The sequence below is a fragment of the Colletotrichum scovillei genome, assembly GCF_011075155.1.
Source record: "Colletotrichum scovillei strain TJNH1 chromosome Unknown Contig00009, whole genome shotgun sequence".
Classification (NCBI taxonomy): Eukaryota; Fungi; Ascomycota; class Sordariomycetes; order Glomerellales; family Glomerellaceae; genus Colletotrichum; species Colletotrichum scovillei.
In genome coordinates this window covers 4,940,984-4,960,612 of record NW_023336267.1, presented here as the reverse complement: position 1 = coordinate 4,960,612, position 19,629 = coordinate 4,940,984, and the positions used below count along the sequence as shown (strand labels likewise).

The 19,629-nt window shown below is 51.7% G+C and overlaps 8 protein-coding genes across 8 annotated transcripts; 2 read left to right on the top strand and 6 right to left on the bottom strand.

Annotated features, from left to right (window-relative positions):
- Nucleotides 1-652: 652 nt before the first annotated feature.
- On the bottom strand, nucleotides 653-1,034 carry HER10_EVM0010516 (uncharacterized protein; the record flags this gene model as incomplete). The annotated part of the gene is made up of 2 exons (XM_035479973.1): nucleotides 653-770; nucleotides 820-1,034. The coding sequence occupies 2 exons, from the start codon at nucleotides 1,032-1,034 to the stop codon at nucleotides 653-655; spliced, it is 333 nt and encodes a 110-aa protein (XP_035329998.1).
- Nucleotides 1,035-2,089: 1,055 nt separating this feature from the next.
- On the top strand, nucleotides 2,090-4,176 carry HER10_EVM0002328 (aminotransferase class I and II). The gene is made up of 6 exons (XM_035472044.1): nucleotides 2,090-2,408; nucleotides 2,530-2,789; nucleotides 2,855-2,927; nucleotides 2,988-3,157; nucleotides 3,222-3,539; nucleotides 3,622-4,176. Exons 1-6 carry the CDS (start codon nucleotides 2,266-2,268, stop codon nucleotides 4,014-4,016), a joined length of 1,359 nt encoding a protein of 452 aa, XP_035328974.1. The 5' UTR covers nucleotides 2,090-2,265; the 3' UTR covers nucleotides 4,017-4,176.
- Nucleotides 4,177-4,242: 66 nt separating this feature from the next.
- Nucleotides 4,243-4,692, bottom strand: HER10_EVM0002358 (uncharacterized protein; the record flags this gene model as incomplete). Its single annotated transcript, XM_035472073.1, has 2 exons — nucleotides 4,243-4,502; nucleotides 4,581-4,692. 2 exons carry the CDS (start codon nucleotides 4,690-4,692, stop codon nucleotides 4,243-4,245), a joined length of 372 nt encoding a protein of 123 aa, XP_035328980.1.
- A 689-nt stretch (nucleotides 4,693-5,381) lies between these two features.
- Nucleotides 5,382-6,192, bottom strand: HER10_EVM0007532 (uncharacterized protein; the record flags this gene model as incomplete). The annotated part of the gene is made up of 2 exons (XM_035477086.1): nucleotides 5,382-5,999; nucleotides 6,079-6,192. 2 exons carry the CDS (start codon nucleotides 6,190-6,192, stop codon nucleotides 5,382-5,384), a joined length of 732 nt encoding a protein of 243 aa, XP_035329620.1.
- A 959-nt stretch (nucleotides 6,193-7,151) lies between these two features.
- HER10_EVM0003978 (uncharacterized protein) lies at nucleotides 7,152-8,106 on the bottom strand (the record flags this gene model as incomplete). The annotated part of the gene is made up of 2 exons (XM_035473638.1): nucleotides 7,152-7,909; nucleotides 7,971-8,106. 2 exons carry the CDS (start codon nucleotides 8,104-8,106, stop codon nucleotides 7,152-7,154), a joined length of 894 nt encoding a protein of 297 aa, XP_035329158.1.
- A 1,284-nt stretch (nucleotides 8,107-9,390) lies between these two features.
- HER10_EVM0009935 (uncharacterized protein) lies at nucleotides 9,391-10,692 on the top strand (the record flags this gene model as incomplete). Its single annotated transcript, XM_035479406.1, has 5 exons — nucleotides 9,391-9,472; nucleotides 9,655-9,711; nucleotides 9,766-9,836; nucleotides 9,943-10,322; nucleotides 10,398-10,692. The coding sequence occupies 5 exons, from the start codon at nucleotides 9,391-9,393 to the stop codon at nucleotides 10,690-10,692; spliced, it is 885 nt and encodes a 294-aa protein (XP_035329919.1).
- Nucleotides 10,693-12,304: 1,612 nt separating this feature from the next.
- HER10_EVM0011880 (major facilitator superfamily transporter) lies at nucleotides 12,305-13,876 on the bottom strand (the record flags this gene model as incomplete). Its single annotated transcript, XM_035481294.1, has 3 exons — nucleotides 12,305-13,052; nucleotides 13,141-13,516; nucleotides 13,672-13,876. The coding sequence occupies 3 exons, from the start codon at nucleotides 13,874-13,876 to the stop codon at nucleotides 12,305-12,307; spliced, it is 1,329 nt and encodes a 442-aa protein (XP_035330146.1).
- A 2,224-nt stretch (nucleotides 13,877-16,100) lies between these two features.
- HER10_EVM0000113 (FAD monooxygenase) lies at nucleotides 16,101-18,502 on the bottom strand. The gene is made up of 6 exons (XM_035469908.1): nucleotides 18,289-18,502; nucleotides 18,162-18,227; nucleotides 17,985-18,104; nucleotides 17,371-17,925; nucleotides 16,937-17,272; nucleotides 16,101-16,628 (listed from the first exon to the last, which is right to left on the bottom strand). The coding sequence occupies exons 1-6, from the start codon at nucleotides 18,344-18,346 to the stop codon at nucleotides 16,186-16,188; spliced, it is 1,578 nt and encodes a 525-aa protein (XP_035328719.1). The 5' UTR covers nucleotides 18,347-18,502; the 3' UTR covers nucleotides 16,101-16,185.
- Between the last annotated feature and the right edge of the window lie 1,127 nt (nucleotides 18,503-19,629).

Below are 19,629 nucleotides of genomic sequence, written 5' to 3'. Positions count from 1 at the left end.
CAAGCGGATATTCGTATCTATTGATTATAAGAAAAGATGCTGTGTGTAGTATCAAGTGTTGGAAGGGACCCGTCATTCAATTCTCAGCTATCTTATCCACCTGTTTCTTCTACTTCTTCTTCTTCCTCTCCTTAGGTCTTGAGAGAGGTTGACCGGTCAGCAGAACAGCTATATGGCAGTCACACAAATGCAAGGTCATTCGGTCAGGGATACGCTCCATGCTTAGCCACGTTACATCTACCCAAGCACTACTTATCACGTACACGGTGCGCGACATAAGCGACAACTGCGTGCGCAACTTCCAGGAAGAACTTATGGCGGCGTTAGCCAGAAAGGTTGACCATATAGATCAGCCACAAACGTCGACGGCGGCCGCAGAGGGACTCATTCATCCTCAACATAAGAAGGCTCTATAGGAGCCAGCAGCATTTCACCTGCCACGGACCACCAGTCGAAATGCCTGATCGGTAGATTACCAGTGAAGTTTCCTGAGGTAATCATGCGACAGCATTTCGATTCGGGGTGGTCACTGGTCACCTTTTTTTCGTCTTTTTCCTCTATTTTGTATTCTTAGCCTCAGATATCTCCCTACTATCTTCACATTCCATGAAGCATTAAACTCTCATCACTGAACAACTTCTATCCCCAGTCTTCAACACGAGATCTCAACAGACGCATGCAAGACGGAATGGCAGTCAAGGTCGCCATCGGGAAGGGTAAAGTGGCTACCACCGCAGTTTGACCCGCTGAACGTCTTGATCGTACAATCCCTGGACAAGGTCAAACACTGTTCAAGTTGGTAGTATTCAACAGACATACCTCTTCTGAAGGACTTTGATGGATCGCTTGTTGGTGACGGGTATGCATCGGTACGCACCGCTGCCAGTCACCTCAAAGGTGCTTTGGTCTGAGTTGCAGAGATCGTCGCTGAAGGAGACCACCTTGGCCCAGCCGTCTCTGACTTCGAGATCCACCGGGTTGGCGATGACTGAAATGGCGAGGGAGGTGATCAAGGTGAGACCGAGGCAGTGCATCGTGAACTTCTAGCAACGTAGGGACCTAGTCTTGAGTGTGTAACGCAGATAAACAGTTTCGAGGAGTAAGGGATCTCAAGTGCGATTAAGAGTAGATGCAAATGGAGTCGAGTGGATAGAGAGGGGCCGGAGCTGTCTACTTGTAGTCATGAAGATGCCAGCGAGGAAGAGACATGGACCGCTAGCACAACAAGAATAGACATCATTATGTTAAACAGCGCCTTGTAAGCCATCTTATTCGGACGAATTGATGAGCGCATAGCCACACATAGGTGGTTCTACGAGCCCATCACGCAGAGGATTTGGCTGACGCTGGCGTCAATTGTTATCCAAGCATTAGAGGGACCCATGCATTATACCATCTTTCCCGTCCTCGAGTGATCCTTCGCGTGGATGCCGTGGTCTCTGATACATTCATACGACTTGAACTTGGTACACACAGCAACTGCAGAGGGTTTTGTGACACTTTGCTCTCGAGTTGAACTTGGATTGGCTCAGCTGGTGGCACTGTGTCATGACCCACGCAAGGCAGCATGTCCAGTGAAGGCATTTAAATCCAGGGATACAGCACTAAAAGGGGTTCATGAATTGTAAACCATCCAATGCTATGGTATCTGCGGCTGTGATAGGAGGCTGACATCCGAAATTCGGATCTAGGGCCCGGAGAGTTTGTAGCGACGTAGTCTGCCTCAGGTGCCTTGTCATCAGGGGGAAGCATCCCTCTATGGATTCGAGTTTTCGTACATTCAAGACCGAGTAATCCCAATAAAGAGCATCATCCTACTCTCTGCACGAAAGAGATTGAATTTGGCTGCCTAAAGTCTCTCGTAAACTTGATTATTATTAGAGTCTGCGGGTTTCTATGCATGACAATGAAGGAAGTTGGGGTTAATTGAGCAACCAAGAATCGCGGGGTAAAACTTCCACTGCACCGGAGAATCACCGGCTCGGCTCAGTCAGATTACATAAGAAACATTTACCCCGCCAAAAAGCGCATTGGGCCGGCTCACCCCGCCACAGGGCGTGCAGCACCGAACATCGGGACGGCCGATTACGCCATTCAAACGCTCCAGACGGGAAATGGGTCTCGAGCTGCCGTGAAGCAAATCAGCGTCTTCCAATTTTCGGAGCTTCGTTCTGGAGTACTACGGATAGGTTAATCGAGGAGGCCGACTCACAACCCTCTTCGCCGTGCCGCTCCGACTCCTCTTCTCATCCCATTGCCCTCTTCATGACCTCCCTCGTCCTCCCTCTCTTCCGGTCGCGCATCACCAGCACCAGTACCGCCAGACGAGGTTTCCAGTCCACCGCCATGTCTCTCAGCAGCAAGCTCAAACCCGCGGCTCGCGTCGCCGGCCGGCGACAGGATGTCTGGTGTGTATTGAGATCCCGGTCGTCTTGAGAGACAGAAAAGTATGCGCCAGCGCTACTTCTGACACATCTCTATTGGTCGATGATGGGCAATTGAACGCAATAATGCTGACCATAGGACCAGGTCCATCATCAACGAGGCCGCTGCCGCTTCGCCCAAGCAGCCCATCGTGAACATGGGCCAGGGGTTCTTTGGCTACAACCCTCCCGACTTCATCCTCAACGCCGCCAAGCAAGCGCTGGACCGTGTCGAGTGCAACCAGTACAGCCCTACCAAGGGCCGCCCAAGACTCAAGAAGGCCATTGCGGACGCCTACTCTCCTCACTGGGGCCGCAAGCTGGACCCCGAGACCGAGGTCACCATCACTACTGGAGCAAACGAGGGTAAGATGAGGAGCCCTTCAAGGAGAATGAGATGAACCATAGACAATGGACTGACTGGTAGCCAGGCATGCTGAGTGCTTTCATGGCCTTTATTGAGCCCGGTGACGAAGTCATTGTTTTTGAGCCCTTCTTTGACCAGTAAGCTAGACCATGAGTGCTGCTTATAATACGTCCCAGACATGCTGACACCTTGAAAAGGTACATCAGCAACATTGAGATGCCCGGCGGCAAGATCACCTACGTTCCCCTGCATCCTCCCACAGATGGCGCCACGACGACATCATCCGCCGCCAACTGGACCATCGACTTTGACGAGCTCGAGCGCGCCATCACACCAAAGACCAAGATGATTGTCCTCAACACACCGCGTTCGTTGCCACTTCCCTTACAGCGCCAAGGTACAGGGCGTATTTTGCTGACAATATGACACAGACAACCCCGTCGGCAAGGTCTTCTCCAAGGAGGAGCTTCAGAAGATTGGCGACCTGTGCGTCAAGAACGAGATCATCATTCTCTCCGACGAGGTCTACGACCGCCTGTACTACGTTCCCTTTACGAGAATCGCCACGCTCTCCCCCGAGGTTGAGCGCCTCACCATCACCGTCGGCTCCGCGGGCAAGAACTTCTACGCTACCGGATGGCGTGTCGGCTGGCTCATGGGCCCTGCCGAACTTATCCAGCATGTTTCTGCGGCGCATACTCGTATCTGCTACTCTTCCGTCTCGCCTCTCCAGGAAGCCTGCGCTGTCGGTATGTTCACCCCTGTCTCCCCACCTGTTTTCTTTTCCCCATCAGCCTTGGATCTGAGTGTGACTAACTTCCCATCCAACAGGTTTCGAGCAAGCCGAAAAGGAAGGTTTCTGGGACGAGACGATCAAGGACATGAAGGGCAAGATGGACCGCTTCAACGAGGTGTGGAAGGAGCTCGGCATGCCCTACTCGGAGCCCGAGGGCGGCTACTTCGTCCTCGTCAACATGGCCAAGGTCAAGCTGCCCGAGGACTACCCCTTCCCGCCCCACGTCGCCAGTCGCCCGCGCGACTTCAAGCTCGCGTGGTTCCTCATCCAGGAGGTGGGCGTCGCTGCCATACCGCCGACCGAGTTCTACACGGACGAGAATGCGCACATTGCGGCGGATTACATCCGCTTCGCGGTGTGCAAGGAGGACGAGGTGCTTGAGACGGCCAAGGAGCGTCTTCGTGGGCTGAAGAAGTATATCAAGGAATGAGATGCTGGTGGTCGGCTGTGCTCGTAGAGGGCGCGAGTTGATGTGACGCGAGTATGTACCATGCCTTGTCATAATTTCCCATGTTCTTCTACCTTTATAAAGAGTGAATAGACAAAATCCGAGCCATATAGTTTCTCTCTCAAATACAGTTCCTATCACCCCGCTTGTAGTTGACATAAACATTCTTCTTTGCCTCATTAAGTGTCAAGAAATAGACTGCAAGTGTTCAATGATGATGGTGATGGCGCCGATGGTTAAGCCCACCACCCGTAGAAGCTGCGCAAGCATCCCCGACGCCCCCGAGCGCTCCGCCTTCCTGGCAGACGTTCTCGGGACCGCAGTACGTCACAAAGAGAAGACCCGAGTCACCCGGCACGGGGACGCCTGCCGGCGCGCACCAGAAGACGGACTGATTGACGTGCGCGTCGTCGATAGACTGCCTGCCCGATGTCAGAGCGCCCTCAATCGCCTGATGATTGTTTGTGTCTACGCTTGAGGTTAGAATAGAGGCTTCACGAAGGGTTTATGACAAGAGATGAGAGGATCATAGGAAGGGATACGAACCGAGTTTGAGAAGGCGAGAGCCGCAGTAAGTTTCGGCTTGGGTGCATACTACGGCCAAGGCGGCGCTGATGAGGGTGGAGATGGTGATCTCGATGAGGGCGAGACGAGACATGTTTGCTTTGGCCTCTTTTTCTTTCCTTCTTTTCTTGATGTCGGAGATTATGATTGACGAGTGTTGAATATTTTTTCTGCAAGGTGTCGGTTTGTTTGAGGCTCACGCGCCCGTCGCAACGTTCGTGAAGGGATGGTGGCTTCTCCCTTTCGTATCCCTTTGACACAGGGCGGATGGGACGATGGATACGCCAGGTCAAGCTTCACCTTCAAGCATCACACAATTGAGGAGTCACGCGAGTCAGAAATTATTTGGTTTCGTCAACTGAAGCGACGCGGTCGCAAGGCGTGGGTTTCTCATATGCCCGAGTCGTCACACACACGGAGGGCAAACCGGGGGTTTACGATAGACAACACAGCAATTGAACCAACATCATAAGCGCACCAATCCAAGAAAGCAGCGTGTGAAATGATGCTTGATGTAACTACTGACCTGTGTCTTCAGGTCTCTCAAGCTATCCGAAAACCTATGAGGGTATCACGAGACCTTGTCGTCTCAACCATGATCCAGACCCAAGCGATCCCCATCCCTATTACCTCCGTATCATCCTGTACGCCAGCCCGAGCTTCCAAAAGCCCCCCAGACTGCCATTACTAGAAGGAACCTCAAATGCTAGTAGAAAAGAATCGTAAGGGTCGAAAGTGAAGAGTGAGATATCGCAACGGGGCAAGGACATAGCCGCAAGATGCTTAAATCTCGCCAGTGTTCGCGGCGCCCGACATCTCAACGTCGTCATTGGCAGCCTCATCCTTGACCTCAAGCTTGGCGACATCAGCGGCAGGAGCGTCCTCGGCATCAACAGCCTCCTCGTTCTCGGGAGCCGCCTTCTCTGGAGCAGCAGAAGGAACAGCAGCCTTCTTTGCCTTGGCAGGGGTCTTGCGCTTGGCGGCAGCAGCCTTCTTCTTGGTAGGCGTCTCGGGTTCGGCCTCCTCGTCGGCGTTCTCGTCGCTCTCGGTGGTCTTGGCGGCGGCCTTGGGGGTAGCAGCGGCCTTCTTCTTGGCCGGGGTGGCGCGCTTCTTCTTAGCGGGCGTCTCGACGGCGAGCTTCTCCTCGCCGTCCGAGTTCAGGTTGGCGCTACCGGCAGCGGCGAGCTCGTCGGCGTCGTCAGAGCTAGTGGTAGCAGCGGCAGCGGCGGCCTTTCTCTTGGATGGAGTGGCGGTCTTGCGCTTGGCGGAGCTGCTGCCGGCGCTGTTGCTGGACTGGGCGGGGAGGTCGGAGAAGAGCTTCTTCTTGATGCCGCTCCAGGCGTTAGAGGCGGAGCGAGGGTTGGTCATCTTGCAGGCCGCGGCGAGCTTGGCAAAGTCAACCTAGAAGACAAAAATATTGTTAGCAGTGTCCTATGCGTGAGGTAGATGACGAGGGAGTTAAAGTGAGGGTAGGTCCTACCTCGGGAGCGCTCTTCAAGGAGCTCCAAGCGTGGTGGAGGATCTCGAGCTCGCGTTCGGTAAGGGCGGGCTTGGGGGCAGTAGCAGCCTCGGAGGAAGAGTCGGCGGAAGACATGATGAATGAGTATTGATGAGAGTGTGATGAAGATTGAATAATCTGCAATGAGAGGCGAGAACTTGCAAATAAATATGCAAGAGTGCGAAAGCTGTGATGTGCCGAAGGATGGCAGAGGAGGAGTGTGTGGGTAGAACTATGAATTCTGGAAGAAGAGGAATGAGGTTGATGTAAAAGAATGAAACCTGCAGACCAGCGGGAGAGTGAAGATCCTTTTATGGCAGGACCTGTGGCAGATAGGTTGGAGATGTTGGAAGGTAGTGAGGAGGCGGGAGAAGTCAAAGGCAAGTACGAGAATGAGTTTGAGAGCGGTATGGCAGACAGAGTGAGAGCGGGAATGAGAAAGAAAGTGAGTGAAAATTAAGTAGAAACGAATAAAAGACTCATATGAGTGGGCGAAAATTCTAATCTGAGCGAGAAAGAACGATCGTCCGGCCGTTCTTGACGGCAAGAAGTGAGTGAAAATCACAGAAGACATCGAAGGCAACAGCGAACTGCCGGCAGATTAAGGCAAGTCGACCACGATACTACAACAATATTTCCGTGAACGCCAGCTTGAACTAAATTATTCATCACGGGCCATCATGTTTGGCATTCGAGAGTGCTTTACTGACATTAGGCTTCATTGTGTTTTTCTGCTTCAGTGTTGCAGGCTGCAGCATCACACGAGGCAGGAGGAGAAATTTCAGTCAAGGCCTCAAAGAAATCTCACTCAATCTCTCTGTTGGTCATTCCATGTTTGACTCGAAAGTTCCAATCGACTTTCTTCGTATTCTGTCGTCCCGTCAATTCTTTCTTCGTTCTGAGAACGATACAAGCCTCTCACTCGTGACCCTATGAAGACCCACGAGGCAGGCCGCAACAATCACACATTGACTATCGTCAGGCAAAGCCAACGGACTTGAGAAACTTCACCGGATGAATTTGAAGGCTTGTAGTTTACTTGGATTAGCTACTGCTCACTTGCTGATTCTTGCGATGCTTGTTAGCAACCCCTCCCTCGACCCGAGATAATACGCCGCTACACCTATAAGCCCCGGAACCACAACCCATGTCGCCTTCCTTGCGAATCCAACCGCCCCTTTCCTGATGATTATCTGAAGCTTCTCGTGGTATGCCTCATGATCATTGACATGAGGGAATGGAACATCAGGAATAGGCTTCCCCAAGAAGGCACACAATGGTTCCCATCCGTCTTTTAGGTTATAGTTGAGCAACCGATCAGGGGGTGTCTCTCTTCGAATAGTCGCGTAGTGGTTTCGATACCCATCGCGAGCCTTCTCTAGGACTTCTTTTCTTGTCTCTGCATCAAAGGTGTACTTCAACCACGTGAAGGTGATGTCGTCAATCTCAGCCACATACTTGGCTCGCAGCCACGATAAAAATCGCCAGACGGGGTTGAACGCGACGGTGACGATACTCTCGTCAAAGCTCTTGTACCAGGATTCAATGTCGCGCTCGACGAGGACCACTTTGGACTTAGGGTATGCCGCCACCAGCTCAGGTCCGAAGAAGTTAGCTGGCATATCGCAAACGGCTCCGCAGTGACCAAGGAGCTGGTCAAATTCTGTGCGACCGAACGGTTGCTGGCCTGACTTGGGGTTCTGCTTCGCGTGCATGCCCTCCATCCACATTTCGACTTCGCAAATGTTTGAGACCATGGCAAATCCATGATAGACATCGTTGTAACCGAGGATCATTAGTGCTCGTTGCATAGCTGCATCTCGTTAGAATGATTGATGAACCCAAAGGCCTGAACATGCTTAGAAGTTACTTACACGACGTGCCCGTCTTGGACATCCCCAAAGCCAAGACTTCAAGAGGTACGACACGCTTGCATTGCCGCCTGTCAATGTTCAAGTCTGGCTTGAAGAGTTCTGGGTGCTTCTCTTTGTCACTCTGCATCCGAGACATTGTGAGCCGGTCTCATGTAGAAGTTCGCAATACGCGAAAGAGAGTATGGTAGGTGAGATAGAAACTAACTAGACACGGATGCTGGAGAGACTTTGTAGATAAGGAAGAAGGAGCTTTCGTGTTTTCGGGAGCAAGCAAATGTACCTCATAGGATCGACAATCCTACATGTACTTTGTCAAGACGAAACCGGCGTTGGTTGTGAACTGAGAACCCCGGTTCCAACAAGTCCTTCAACCCCAGCTCATCACATTGGATCGTATCATATCCACATATGACAAGCATCTTGTGGCTTCGGAGGGAAGCCATCGTCTCCGCGGCTGGGGTTCGAATCTCTAGTGCCTTGGCCCTACGTATCGGCATGCGGGCCGCCTCCGATGAGCCAAGATCTCATTTTGCGGCCGAACTTTGGTGCACGAATAAGAGATCACATGTGATTCATAGACCAGCGTCACCGTTGGCAATACCAGAACAGCTAGATTTTTAGAAATCCAAGCACTTCGCCCTGATGTTCAATGTAGGATTCGTTCAAGCGAGATAACGAAACACCAAGTGGGCTCGAGACCCTGGTGCTACCCGCATTTTGCGTACCGGATGCTACCAGTGTACTTCACGCCGAGGATGTTCGTCTTTCAGGAAGTGATCTTACAGACGTTGGTCCATAGATTAAGTACACATAGACATAAGCCTACGTTCGGATGTCAAGATTACCTGTTTTTGTATATCGACTTCAGACTGCGAAGTCGGGTTCACCACTCATCAATAACTTGGAATTGCACACATATTTTACATGCTTAGCGGCCCGCACGGAGAAAACCTCCCCAAACACAAAACTCCTGAGTGGCCCAAGGACTCGGTTGTTGGGGGAAATCGAAAGATATTCTTGGCCGAAATCCTTTGCCAGCGAAAATCTTTGTTTACTGGAGACTTCCCCTGGCATGGCAAACATGCATATGCAGTGGGTTACATCCTTGCACGTGAGCCAACGAAGTGATCCATGACATCTTTGATGAATATGAGAGCCTCTTTTAGGAAGCATTTCCGAGGAAAGTTCTTGTTGGAAAAAGGATGCCCATTGCCTAGTGTGATAACCACGAAGACATGGCCCAACGTCTGATTAATCTCAGATGTTAGAACCAACAACTCTTTGGGATTGTTCCGCACACGACATCCTTCAAAAGTTTCAGAAACCCAATATATCAATGCAGCTTGCACGAGCTGGTCTTTTGCGTTCATCATCTCCCGAACAACGTTCCTGAGCGCGTCAGCATTTCGAAATTTCCGCCATGGCGACTGCCGCAGATGTCATCTACATGGCCGAACCACCCGTCGGCGAGGCTCGATTTGCAGCTAAGACAGTGGGCATCGGTATGATAGCTGCAGCGGTCTCGACGACTGCCATTTCCTTATTGGCTGTTTTCCTTCGAATATTCACGAGACTACATGTTGCAAAACGGAGCCTAGGCGTTGATGATTGTAAGCCAACTGATTCTCAATACTTCTATGCAGAGATCTGGTGATCTGAGAGACCTACTAATACTTGAAAACAGACTTGATCGTCACTTCGATGGTCATGAGCATTGCCTTCTTTGCTACAGGAATGAAAAGTAAGTTCGCATTCATTCCTGCTACTCTGCTTGCCCTATTTCTCACCGACTTAGTGATCGATCTTGGAGTTGCATCGCATTTCTGGCAGGTGACTTACGCCGATTATAACCCTGGGTTTCTCATTGTAAGTTGACGATTGCCCACTAATCATTACTTTGAGTAAGATACGGACTACTGAGTGGATATGTACGCAAGGCATGCTTCGGAAGGCTGACTCGATTTCACACTAGTACGGCACATGTACCACCGTAACGTATTCTCTCAGTGTCGTGCTGGCGAAACTCTCCCTCTTGTTCCTCTACCTGCGATTGTCTCCCGATCGAAGCTTTCGAATCATCGTCACAAGTCTCATCGGAATTGTCATCGCTTATTCTGTGGCCTATCAACTGCTGAGCATCTTCGGTTGTCGCCCAATCTACGCATCCTGGGACGCAGAAGCACTAAAGACTGCTCACTGCGTCGACAAAGAGACTATTTATATGATCCTCAGTATCGCAAACATCATTATGGACGTCGCCATACTCCTGCTTCCGCTGAAGATTGTCATTCCACTTCAGATGGCTCGAAGACAGAAGGTTTCTGTCATTCTCTTGTTCGCCACTGGAACTTTGTGAGAGCTTTTATCTCCTTTATCTATCTCTATCTTATCCCGTCAAAGTATCACTCCGGTCCTAACTGCTCGTAGTGTCTGTGCATCAGCGATCAAACGGACGATCATCCTTCCACCACTGCTGAAGAGTGCTGATTACAGCTGGGATGTAGCCGAACAATTCAACTGGTCCTTCCTCGAGGCGAACGCCGGCATTGTGTGCGCCTCGGTCCCTGGGTTGAAGCCCTTCTTTGTCCGATATCTGCCAAGCTTCATTTCTTTACGTATCACCGGATCTGCGGACAAGAGCGGAATGAAATCATTGCCATACTCCACTATCATCGAGAACAATAGGAAAAGACGCAACATGCAATCCGAGTCGTACGAATAACAGTCGCATGATGATCTTCCAGACGAGAGTTCGGGAAAAGCAAAATATAACGATGACGAAGGTGAGTTATGGTCTGGAAGAAGGTACAGCAAGGATATTTTCAGTGACCGGGAGACAATTATCGAATCTGAATCGAATCAGCACCGAAGGGTTTGAAGCGGGATAAGTCATGCAACTAATGAAGTTGGCCTCAATGGCGTTGAGTGAGCCTCATTTGGGAATGGAAACGATGGTCGAGCACGCCGTCAACGGCCACTCGAATTCAAGTCACCCACGAGACCACAGTCTCGTATGATCCCCGAACACAACAGTTATCTGGTCAAAAACTTTCCTCGCAACTACTTCACAGCACTTCGTTTTCGCATGCTTGAAATACCAGACAACAACAATGAGGCATAATCAAATGCTCCCACGAGTCAAATGAGACTCCAAAGCGCCAGAAACTTTGGTCTATCCGCACGAGCTGCTACTCCTCGCAGCACTTCCACAACACAGCACCAAGCACCGTTGGAACAAGTATTTGCTCTTCCCATGTACATGAGAAACAGAGCACACCAATATCATTGTCTTAATCCGTCACTTCACGGTCCGTGCGCCCTCTGCATGAAGCAACACGACATATCGAACCCTTGATGCAATGCTCGCTGTGGAACAAGAGGCGAAGCAACAGCCGCCTCTCCCAGCAACTCAGCGACCATCGTGAGATTGTCATCGCCCTGGTGGTCTAGCGGTATGATTCTTCCTTAGGGTTGTCATTAAACACATCCACCTGGAAGAGGCCCCAGGTTCGAATCCTGGCCAGGGCCCTAACCCTTTTGCCTGATCTCCACTGACTCCGTAGTGGAGCTCAGGGTCCTTTTTGAAGTAGGGCCGATGGTTGTCTACCAAGGGTACGGAAGGTTTGTGCTTGCCATGGGAAACTACGTGTGGAACACCTATCAATTTCTTGGCGTTGGCTGGGAAAATCCGACTCATCGGGTGCTCCGTTCTGTTTACTTTATCCATGCTGAAGTAGACAATGCCGAGTGGGTGGAGCGAGACAAAGTAACTAAGAGCATAGGAACCAAGAGGCTGAGTGTGTGCCAAGAGCATACGCTACCTACATGAAAGACAAAGGCTCGAATATGCTTAATTGGACGCGTGGGATGTCACCTTAGATGGTTCCTGACACGACTGATTGTATGCGTGCCGCGTGTGCAATTTTCATCCGAGCTGGGATGGTCATTAGTCAGTGTCTCACTATTTACAGGAGAGCCAAATTTGCATCGAATATGGGAAATGGTACCTCAGTCGAAGCCCACTACTTAGGCATCTGCCTGGGAATCTATCGACCATGCAGGAGTGCGCAGAGAGCGCTTATTACTTCATAATTACATTACTACTGTTTGATAGAACCATTGTAGCCCACGGGGTGAAGGATCAGCTGCCAAGAGCTGGCTTAACTGGACTCGACATCGCACTTGAGACGAAGCAAAATACATCCGGACCGGTGGCATCAACATCGTGTAAGCATTAAGCGGTGAGTCATCTAGGCTAAGCTAGTCTACAGAAATCTATCAGGGTATCATCTCTATATTATTAGACCAGTCTGAATATGCAAAACTTGGGGCAACTAAAGCGTTTTCTTCCAATCCCACTTAGTTGCCATGCCTCGCGAACATGCGATTGTAATGCTACCCAGCCCAAGGGTCACTCCTGCCCAGATCCAGGCGCTAATGTAGCCTACAGAGCGCACGAGTGCGCCGCCAACGGGAGAACCTAGCAACAGAGCGACAGACATTACGGCATAAGCCATACCAAGTCTGGTTCCGATGTACTTCTTGTCCTCCGTGAGAAGAGAAAATGTAGCCGGCTGCAGAGAGAAGAATGCTCCGCTGCTGGTTCCATAAAAGATGACCGTCACCAACAACGCAGGAGTGTGGGTGACTGCCGAGAGACAGAATGCCGAGATGGACAAGGCCGCTACTGCGACGATGAGCATGTTCATCCGACCGAGTTGAGCTGTGAATAAGATTGGCACGGTGCGGCCGACAATGGATGCGCCGTTAAGGATCGCAAGCAGATACTTGTCGATCTCTGTGCTGACAGCATGCCTTGCCAACGCGTATCCCGGAATGTAGACGAACGGAGTGTACATGCCAAGGAACACGAGGCAGCAGGCGCCCACGAAAAGTAGATACGGGGCGTCTTTGAAGGCAGTGCGGTCAATCAAGGGTCTTCTGAAGGCTGAAGGTTTGGGCGGTTCCATGGTCACGATGGAAATGCTAAGGGTTGTGAGCGCGATCAGCGCCATGGTGCGCACAGTCCAGCGGAAGCCAATTTCTGGCTGGATCGATCTGAAAAGAATCGGCAATACAAGGCTATGAGAACACGATGTTAGTACGGATGGCCAGCCTTAGCCGGCGGGATACTTTCTGAGCCGGAGGTTTTTGATAAGGGAAGACTTACCCGCCAACACCGCTTCCAGCCGCTGCAATGCCGGTTGCCATGGGTAGCTTAGTGGTGAACCATGGCGATAAGATAGCAACTCCCAGCACAGCTAAACTTCCCTGTCCAACGCCGACACAGAGACCTTGTGTTAACAAGAGTTGCCAAAGATTGTGGCTAAGACTCTGGAGGATGGACCCGGTGACGATCAACGTAGTTCCCGCCCAGAGAAGTTGCTTGGCGTATCCCAAATCAAAGATGGGGCCGGCAAAGAGGCCCAGGAACACCATCAAGAAACTTTGCAACGAGCCAATCGTGGAAATAGCGAAAGAGCTGTGTTCCTTCAGGAGGTGACCCTCATAGTACACCTGAAAGGTACCGAAACTGGCAACAAGCCCTGGATTACTGTTAGTTCTAAACGCGCTCATTGCTTGGCTTAATCCCCAAATTGATGCAGGCTATGCGGGAGCCGCGGGATTTCATTTGCCCAAAAAAGGCAGTGCACAGGACTTGAAATTATTGTATGGGCGGATGGTCCGACTTATGACTTACCCCACGTGTTGAAATAAATGAAAAACGAGCCAAGAACCTGCATCCAGGCTTTCAAGCCTCCATTCGGGGGCCCCGTCGGCTTAGTGGGCGACGGTGGCGGCGACTTGAACTCATCAATACCATCGCTACCGCTCTCTTCGTCGAGCTTCTGCATTGGGTCTTCGCCCGGCCCGTAGGGCTTTTCTTTATCGGATGTGTACTCCATGGTTAGTGGGCGACGGTGGCGGCGACGAACTCATCAATACCATCGCTACCGCTCTCTTCGTCGAGCTTCTGCATTGGGTCTTCGCCCGGCCCGTAGGGCTTTTCTTTATCGGATGTGTACTCCATGGTTCTCTCAATACGAATAGGTTGGGTAGTATCGACCGCGGTTATTGCTAGCGCTGCAGGCGGCGGTGATGCAACTACCGGGATGGTATGTCGTGCGGTCCTCTCCTCGATTGGTGGACTTGACTGCGGCTGTGGCGTTGGTCGTACTGATTCGTTGTCAAGGCCGGCTTGATTAACAGAGCGAGAGATCATCCAGCGACGACGACGAAATGAATGAATTAACGATAGGTAAAGAGCTTGCTCAGCAAGCCTTTCTGACATCTATCCAGTTCTCCCACCTGAGCAAAAGAACGAGCAACAATGGAAAATTAGCCTTCCGTTTTGTTTAAGTACAATAGACGGAGCCCTCCACGGACCCCCCAAAAAGCCGCCTGGGCCTCGCCGCAGCTCGGGTTGCGCCGCCCGCGGTCGCAGGCCACGTTACAGAGACCAGATGGACCTCCAAGTATGTCGTTGTTGCGATGACTTGGGGGAAAGTATAGCGGTAACCTTACCGTTTCCAGGTGGGATGTAAATAACCTGAGGCGAGAGGCCGCGAGTAAAATAAGGTGTAAGTCAGGCACAGTGGCCCTGGCTGTTATTGTTCGGGAAACTTCCAACGTCTCGGAGACCAGACAAGTCTTGACGCGGTCTGAAGAGTCAGAAAGCTTGAGGATTATGGTGGTTCGAGGCCCAATGAGGAAGTCGGATCGGCCAGAGCGGATAGGGATCAACGTTGCAGGCTGCGGGAGACGGAAAACAAAAAGTGTCAGAGTAGTCTATTACTGAACATTGCACTCGTAGAATAGTAAACTCGCAAGCTACACATCATTTTTGGCATTTATGAGGCGGACTCCCCTAGTCAAATGTGTCCGCAACGAGGGGGGGCTTCATCATGTCACATTGCGAGAATCCTCCAACGTCTCGGACCTCTTCTGGAATCTGCGAATGCCAACGGCTTTGAGGCATTTGAACCTCGTCGAAACCTCGGAGTAGTGGAGTTGACGATTGATAATTCTTGTGCGATTGTGGTTAGGTTACAGTGGGCGGTGAATGAGAAAATGCTTCTTTGAGTCTTTCTGAGCTGTTCGGCCATGGTCCGTCGTTTGGTAGCGGGTCTTATCAGCTTTTTGGCGTCGTCGTCTGCTATCTGAACGCCGAACTACAGACAAAATCAGTTCGGGGCTCCTCTTCATAGATAAAAAAGATGCCGAGGCCCTCCTTATGTACGTCTTGGCGCGGTGATCGAAAATCGGGGACTGAATTTTCAACAACGCTGACTTAGCAGTTTATTAGCTAAGAGCCCTGAGAAACAAACCGCGAAATCCCGCTAGTTGCCGCCCTAGTTGCCGGCGCGCGCACCGGTGGGATGAAGAAAACATGAAAATGTCTGCCTTTTGCATGACAGCCGGAAAAACCGTCGGCGTGGGGGGAGTCTCAGGATGATGACGTGTTTATTCAGGGAAACTACGGAGTATCCCACATTCCTGGTCTGTAACCTGATGTTGGTTCAACTTGGTTCAAGCTTGTCTTCGGTTCGGTTCCGCGCTTTCTGAAGCGCCAGTTCCGAGCCGACGGAACGTGGCGGTCGTCGGGACTCGGAATGGGGTCCCGCAGTGATTGTCTGGAGATCAATGTGGCAGGTCGCAGTAAGGCCGCAGCAACTCCAAATAAAGTTGCAGATTGTGTGCTGAAGAAGCACAACCTAATCATACTGGGGGCCCTTTCGCACTATCAGCTATCAAGAGCCGATAAGTCTTCCTCGGTCTTTTCGGCTCTTCGGTTTCGGTTACGAGTCCCCTGAATAAGCAAGCGATTGAATCGACGCGCAGCGTCACGTTGGGGGCGAACGATAAATGACAACGTATCCGTAATTCGCAAAGAGGAAAGCGACGATGTGTGGGCACGATGTGATATATTATCTGCATACGGCAGCTCCATGTGCATCGTAACGGAAGCCAACAAGGGAGTTTAGATCACCACGCCCATCCCAATTGGCTGATGATGATCAATCACATTGCGAGAGGTGTGTAAATACTAAACATAGGTTTTTGTCTATCCGTAAATTGAGCTATCAGGGGTCTCTCTAAAAAGAATTTCGTTTGCCCTTTTTGGGCGTTCGCTCCAGTAAATCCGGTAATGGTACATCATCTTGTCTAAAAACAAAAACATCATCGTCGCCAAAAAACTTGCTTGTCACACCCGTCACTGAGTCAGGTACGACAGGTAATCCTTCCACCCTTCTCCTCCGAGACCGACGTAGCCAATGTACATGTCGGGTCTGACGACAACGGTGAAGTCGTCATCGTCCTTCGCCCACTCGGCTGAGAAGGACGTTTCTGGCGATGAAGAATCTTCATTCACAGCGGTCGTACGAGGAGTCTCCGCATTGTGGGGAGCGACGGTGAAGAGTCTGGCCAAATCCTGGAGACCATCTCCCAAGGCGGGACCATTCGACTGTCGTCCAATCTTCAGCACCAAGTGCTTGCCATACTTGCCAGCGACAAGATCATACAAGCGCTTCGGCTCTTCTCCGGATGCTGGCGTCAGGAAGACATCCGGGCAGCGCCGCCCGGCGGTCCAGATGCCCTGGCTGGGGGCCTCTTGGATCAGGGGGGAGCCAGTGCCATCGTAAGACACGCCCATGCCTAAGGTAGTTGGTGAAAAACATTAGCCGAAGATTCTTGCCGCTACGCAGCATGGTTGAAGACCGCTAGGTTTCGGGAGCGTGGAGAAACGTGGAGTAGAGGGATTGTCGCATGGTAGGGTGGTCTAGGATTCTGGAAGGACTTCCCGAATCTGCAGTGGTCTCCATGTCCCATCCATGAAGGGGGCCAGACACTCAAACAGAGTTTAGGAGAACAGGAGCGCAGCCCTAAGAGGACTCCGGCTCGGGGACTTAGGAGGGGGGGAAGCTAGGAAAATACAGCGCAATAAACATGCAAGACAAGCTTACCTGTGATGTACCCAGCGTTTTTCTCGATTGTGGAGACGTACTCCTTTGCCGTTCGAACTGTGTCTCTGACAAGCTTCGCTGCAACGTCGATGACGCCCTGGGCAACGGTGCGCCGCTCAATGTCGTAGCTCCTGATCAGCTTATCAGCCGCGTCAGGGCTGAGCTTGTCGTTTGTGATGGCTTGTGCCAGCCTCCATGATAGCGCAAACGAGTCGGCAATACCGGTGTTGAGGCCTTGGCCACCGTTCACCGAGTGAACGTGCGCTGCGTCACCTGCCAGGATAATGCGGCCGCCTCCGTTCTGAGAGACGAATGTCGATGCAATACGCTCCTTGACTGCATGCAGTGTCAGCTATCTTCATGTAACAGCATTTGAATGGCATGCTGCAAGAGCGGGCTATGCCGCCGGCTCGCTGTGCCAGGGTGTCGCTTACCATCAAACGTGCTGAACCATTCCGTCTTCTTGAAGTCCACTCGGTGAGGAGCCATGTGCTCGCGGATGGAGTTCTCGGCCTTCTCCTGCGTGATCTCGCCATCAAGCAGGATATAGAATCTGGCCATGCCACGCTCTCGGGGGATCCACGAGACTCGGCTCTGGCCGTTTAGCTGAAACGTAATGATCTCGGAGCACACGGGGAACGACGTGTCAATGAAAGTGTCCAAAACGGCCCAGATCATCTCGGGCTTGGTGCCGGTGAAGGTGATTCCCAGCGTGTTGCGGACTGTGGAGCGAGCGCCATCGGCTCCCACCGCATACTTGCTGCGGATCACTCGCCCCTTGTTTGTTGTCGTCACCACGCCGTTCTTGTCCTCTGAGATAGAAGTGACGACTTCGCCAAAGCAGACGGGCGTCTTGAGTCTCTCTGCGAGGACCTTCTCGACGGCGGGCTGGCCAATCATCAGGAAGTTCTTGCGGAAGCAGTGCTCAAGACCAGTCCACCATTGACTCTGGCGCGACTTGAATTCACCATCCGCAAAGGTTGAGCTCGCTGCGAATTCTGTCAGCTTTTGCGTTCTCATCGAATCAGGAAGGTGGTTCAGAGCCTACTATTGCAGGTGATGCCTTGGGGGATAAGGTCGTCAAGGATGCCAACGACTTCAAGAGCTTGTTGGGTACGAGCGTTGAGCGCATCGGCTCTGCCCAACTCAAGAGGCGCATTCTTGCTATCTATTTTGCGTGTCAATAATGGAGCTTGACTTGAAGAGCTTATCCTCGCTAACTTACCAATAATGCATACCTTCACACCAAGCTGCTCTGCGAGGTAGCCGGTGAGAAGACCAGTTGGCCCGCCTGCACCCTTGAGTCAGATTCCATTGTTTACTCATCTGTATAAGTCGGCAGGAATACTCACCGCCAATAATGGCCAGGTCGACCTCGGTCTCAAGAGTCTCACGAGGAATAGAGCCCATGATTACTGACTGAATGTGACTTGCGCGTGGTGTTGTGAGAGGTTGTGAGGATGATTGACAAAGGTTGAAGTTGATGCAGTGATGTTGGTCGCAAGGGTTCAGCTCCCGTGTAAGTCGTCAATGTCCAAGATAAGTATAGTTATTGGTAGGATTGCCCGAGTACGATGGGGTCGGAAGAAAAAAATCTGAAATGCAGGTCGAACGACTACCGATTACTAAATCGATCCGATCAGGGGCATAGGTATTGTCTTACGCGGAACCAGCAGGTATTGTTCGATGGGTGGCTTACTTGATATCTGACATCAATGGACCAAGGCCAAGTCCGGGACTACTAACGGTCGACGGCCGAAGGGTGCGCCGTGCCTTGAGCCGAGCCCCCTCCGGTGTGACCGATGCTCGAAGCAATACCGCGGATAATCGTCTGATATCGGAGCGCGCCGGGGTTCTTCCTGACCTGGAATCGAATGCTACGCATCGACCACACACGACTGTGGATGCACTCCGCAAAGAGCAATCGACCTTACAAACCTGAATGTTGTTCCGACGATCTTAATGTGACATGCCACGACATGCCAATGTAGCAATGCAGCTGCAATCCCGGCTATCTGGCTAGACCTGCCCAAGTGAGGAATCTGCGCCGTGGTACTCCCAATCTTTCGCCATGCCATCCCAGACATCGTGTCACGGTCCAGAAAGCCGATCGGGAAAGGCGCGTTTTTGCTCTCCTCGGGGCTCCCCTGTCCCCACAGCCGCGGGAGGATCCTGCCGGCGCGGAATCTGGCCCCCTACTAGTCGGGGTCGACGACTATGTTCAACGGTTCAGCCACCCATCTGCCGCGGCTTAACCTGGGATGAACCAGACTGTCAATAGCCTAGCCTGACGTTGGTGGCTCGATTCTTTGTCTGTTTTCGCACAAGTGGTCCCCTCCCCACACTGGTACGCCTCCCAGAGGATCCAAACCAGGATCTTTTCACCTTCCCTTGACGACTCCCGCGCGGCTGCAACTTAGATCTTGCACTGGCCAGTGGCCACACACTTGATTTCTCCTTAGAGTCTTCAGCCGGCTATGTCAGGCAGGTGCCCACCGTGACGTGGGTCGTTTAGCTGTCAGCCCTTCAAACTTGGTCCATGTCCGATGGAGCGCATGAGTTTCCTGATCCTGATGGGGCCGTTCCTGGGTAGTGGGGTGGCGGCGCTGACTCAATCGACGATGGAAGCCGGATGAAGATTGGGAAAAACAATCAAGAGTATAGAGTACGAAAAAAAGAAAAGAAGGTCATGC

Bases quoted from the DNA above. Each gene is read 5' to 3' on its own strand.
- HER10_EVM0002328 (XM_035472044.1), top strand. From the start codon at position 2,266: ATGACCTCCCTCGTCCTCCCTCTCTTCCGGTCGCGCATCACCAGCACC. The intron at 2,409-2,529 runs GTGTGTATTGAG...CCATAGGACCAG, and splicing joins GGCCGGCGACAGGATGTCTG to GTCCATCATCAACGAGGCCG. The intron at 2,790-2,854 runs GTAAGATGAGGA...ACTGGTAGCCAG, and splicing joins CACTACTGGAGCAAACGAGG to GCATGCTGAGTGCTTTCATG.
- HER10_EVM0000113 (XM_035469908.1), bottom strand. From the start codon at position 18,346: ATGGGCTCTATTCCTCGTGAGACTCTTGAGACCGAGGTCGACCTGGCC. The intron at 18,228-18,288 runs GTGAGTATTCCT...TCAAGGGTGCAG, and splicing joins CGACCTGGCCATTATTGGCG to GCGGGCCAACTGGTCTTCTC. The intron at 18,105-18,161 runs GTAAGTTAGCGA...CACGCAAAATAG, and splicing joins TGTGAAGGTATGCATTATTG to ATAGCAAGAATGCGCCTCTT.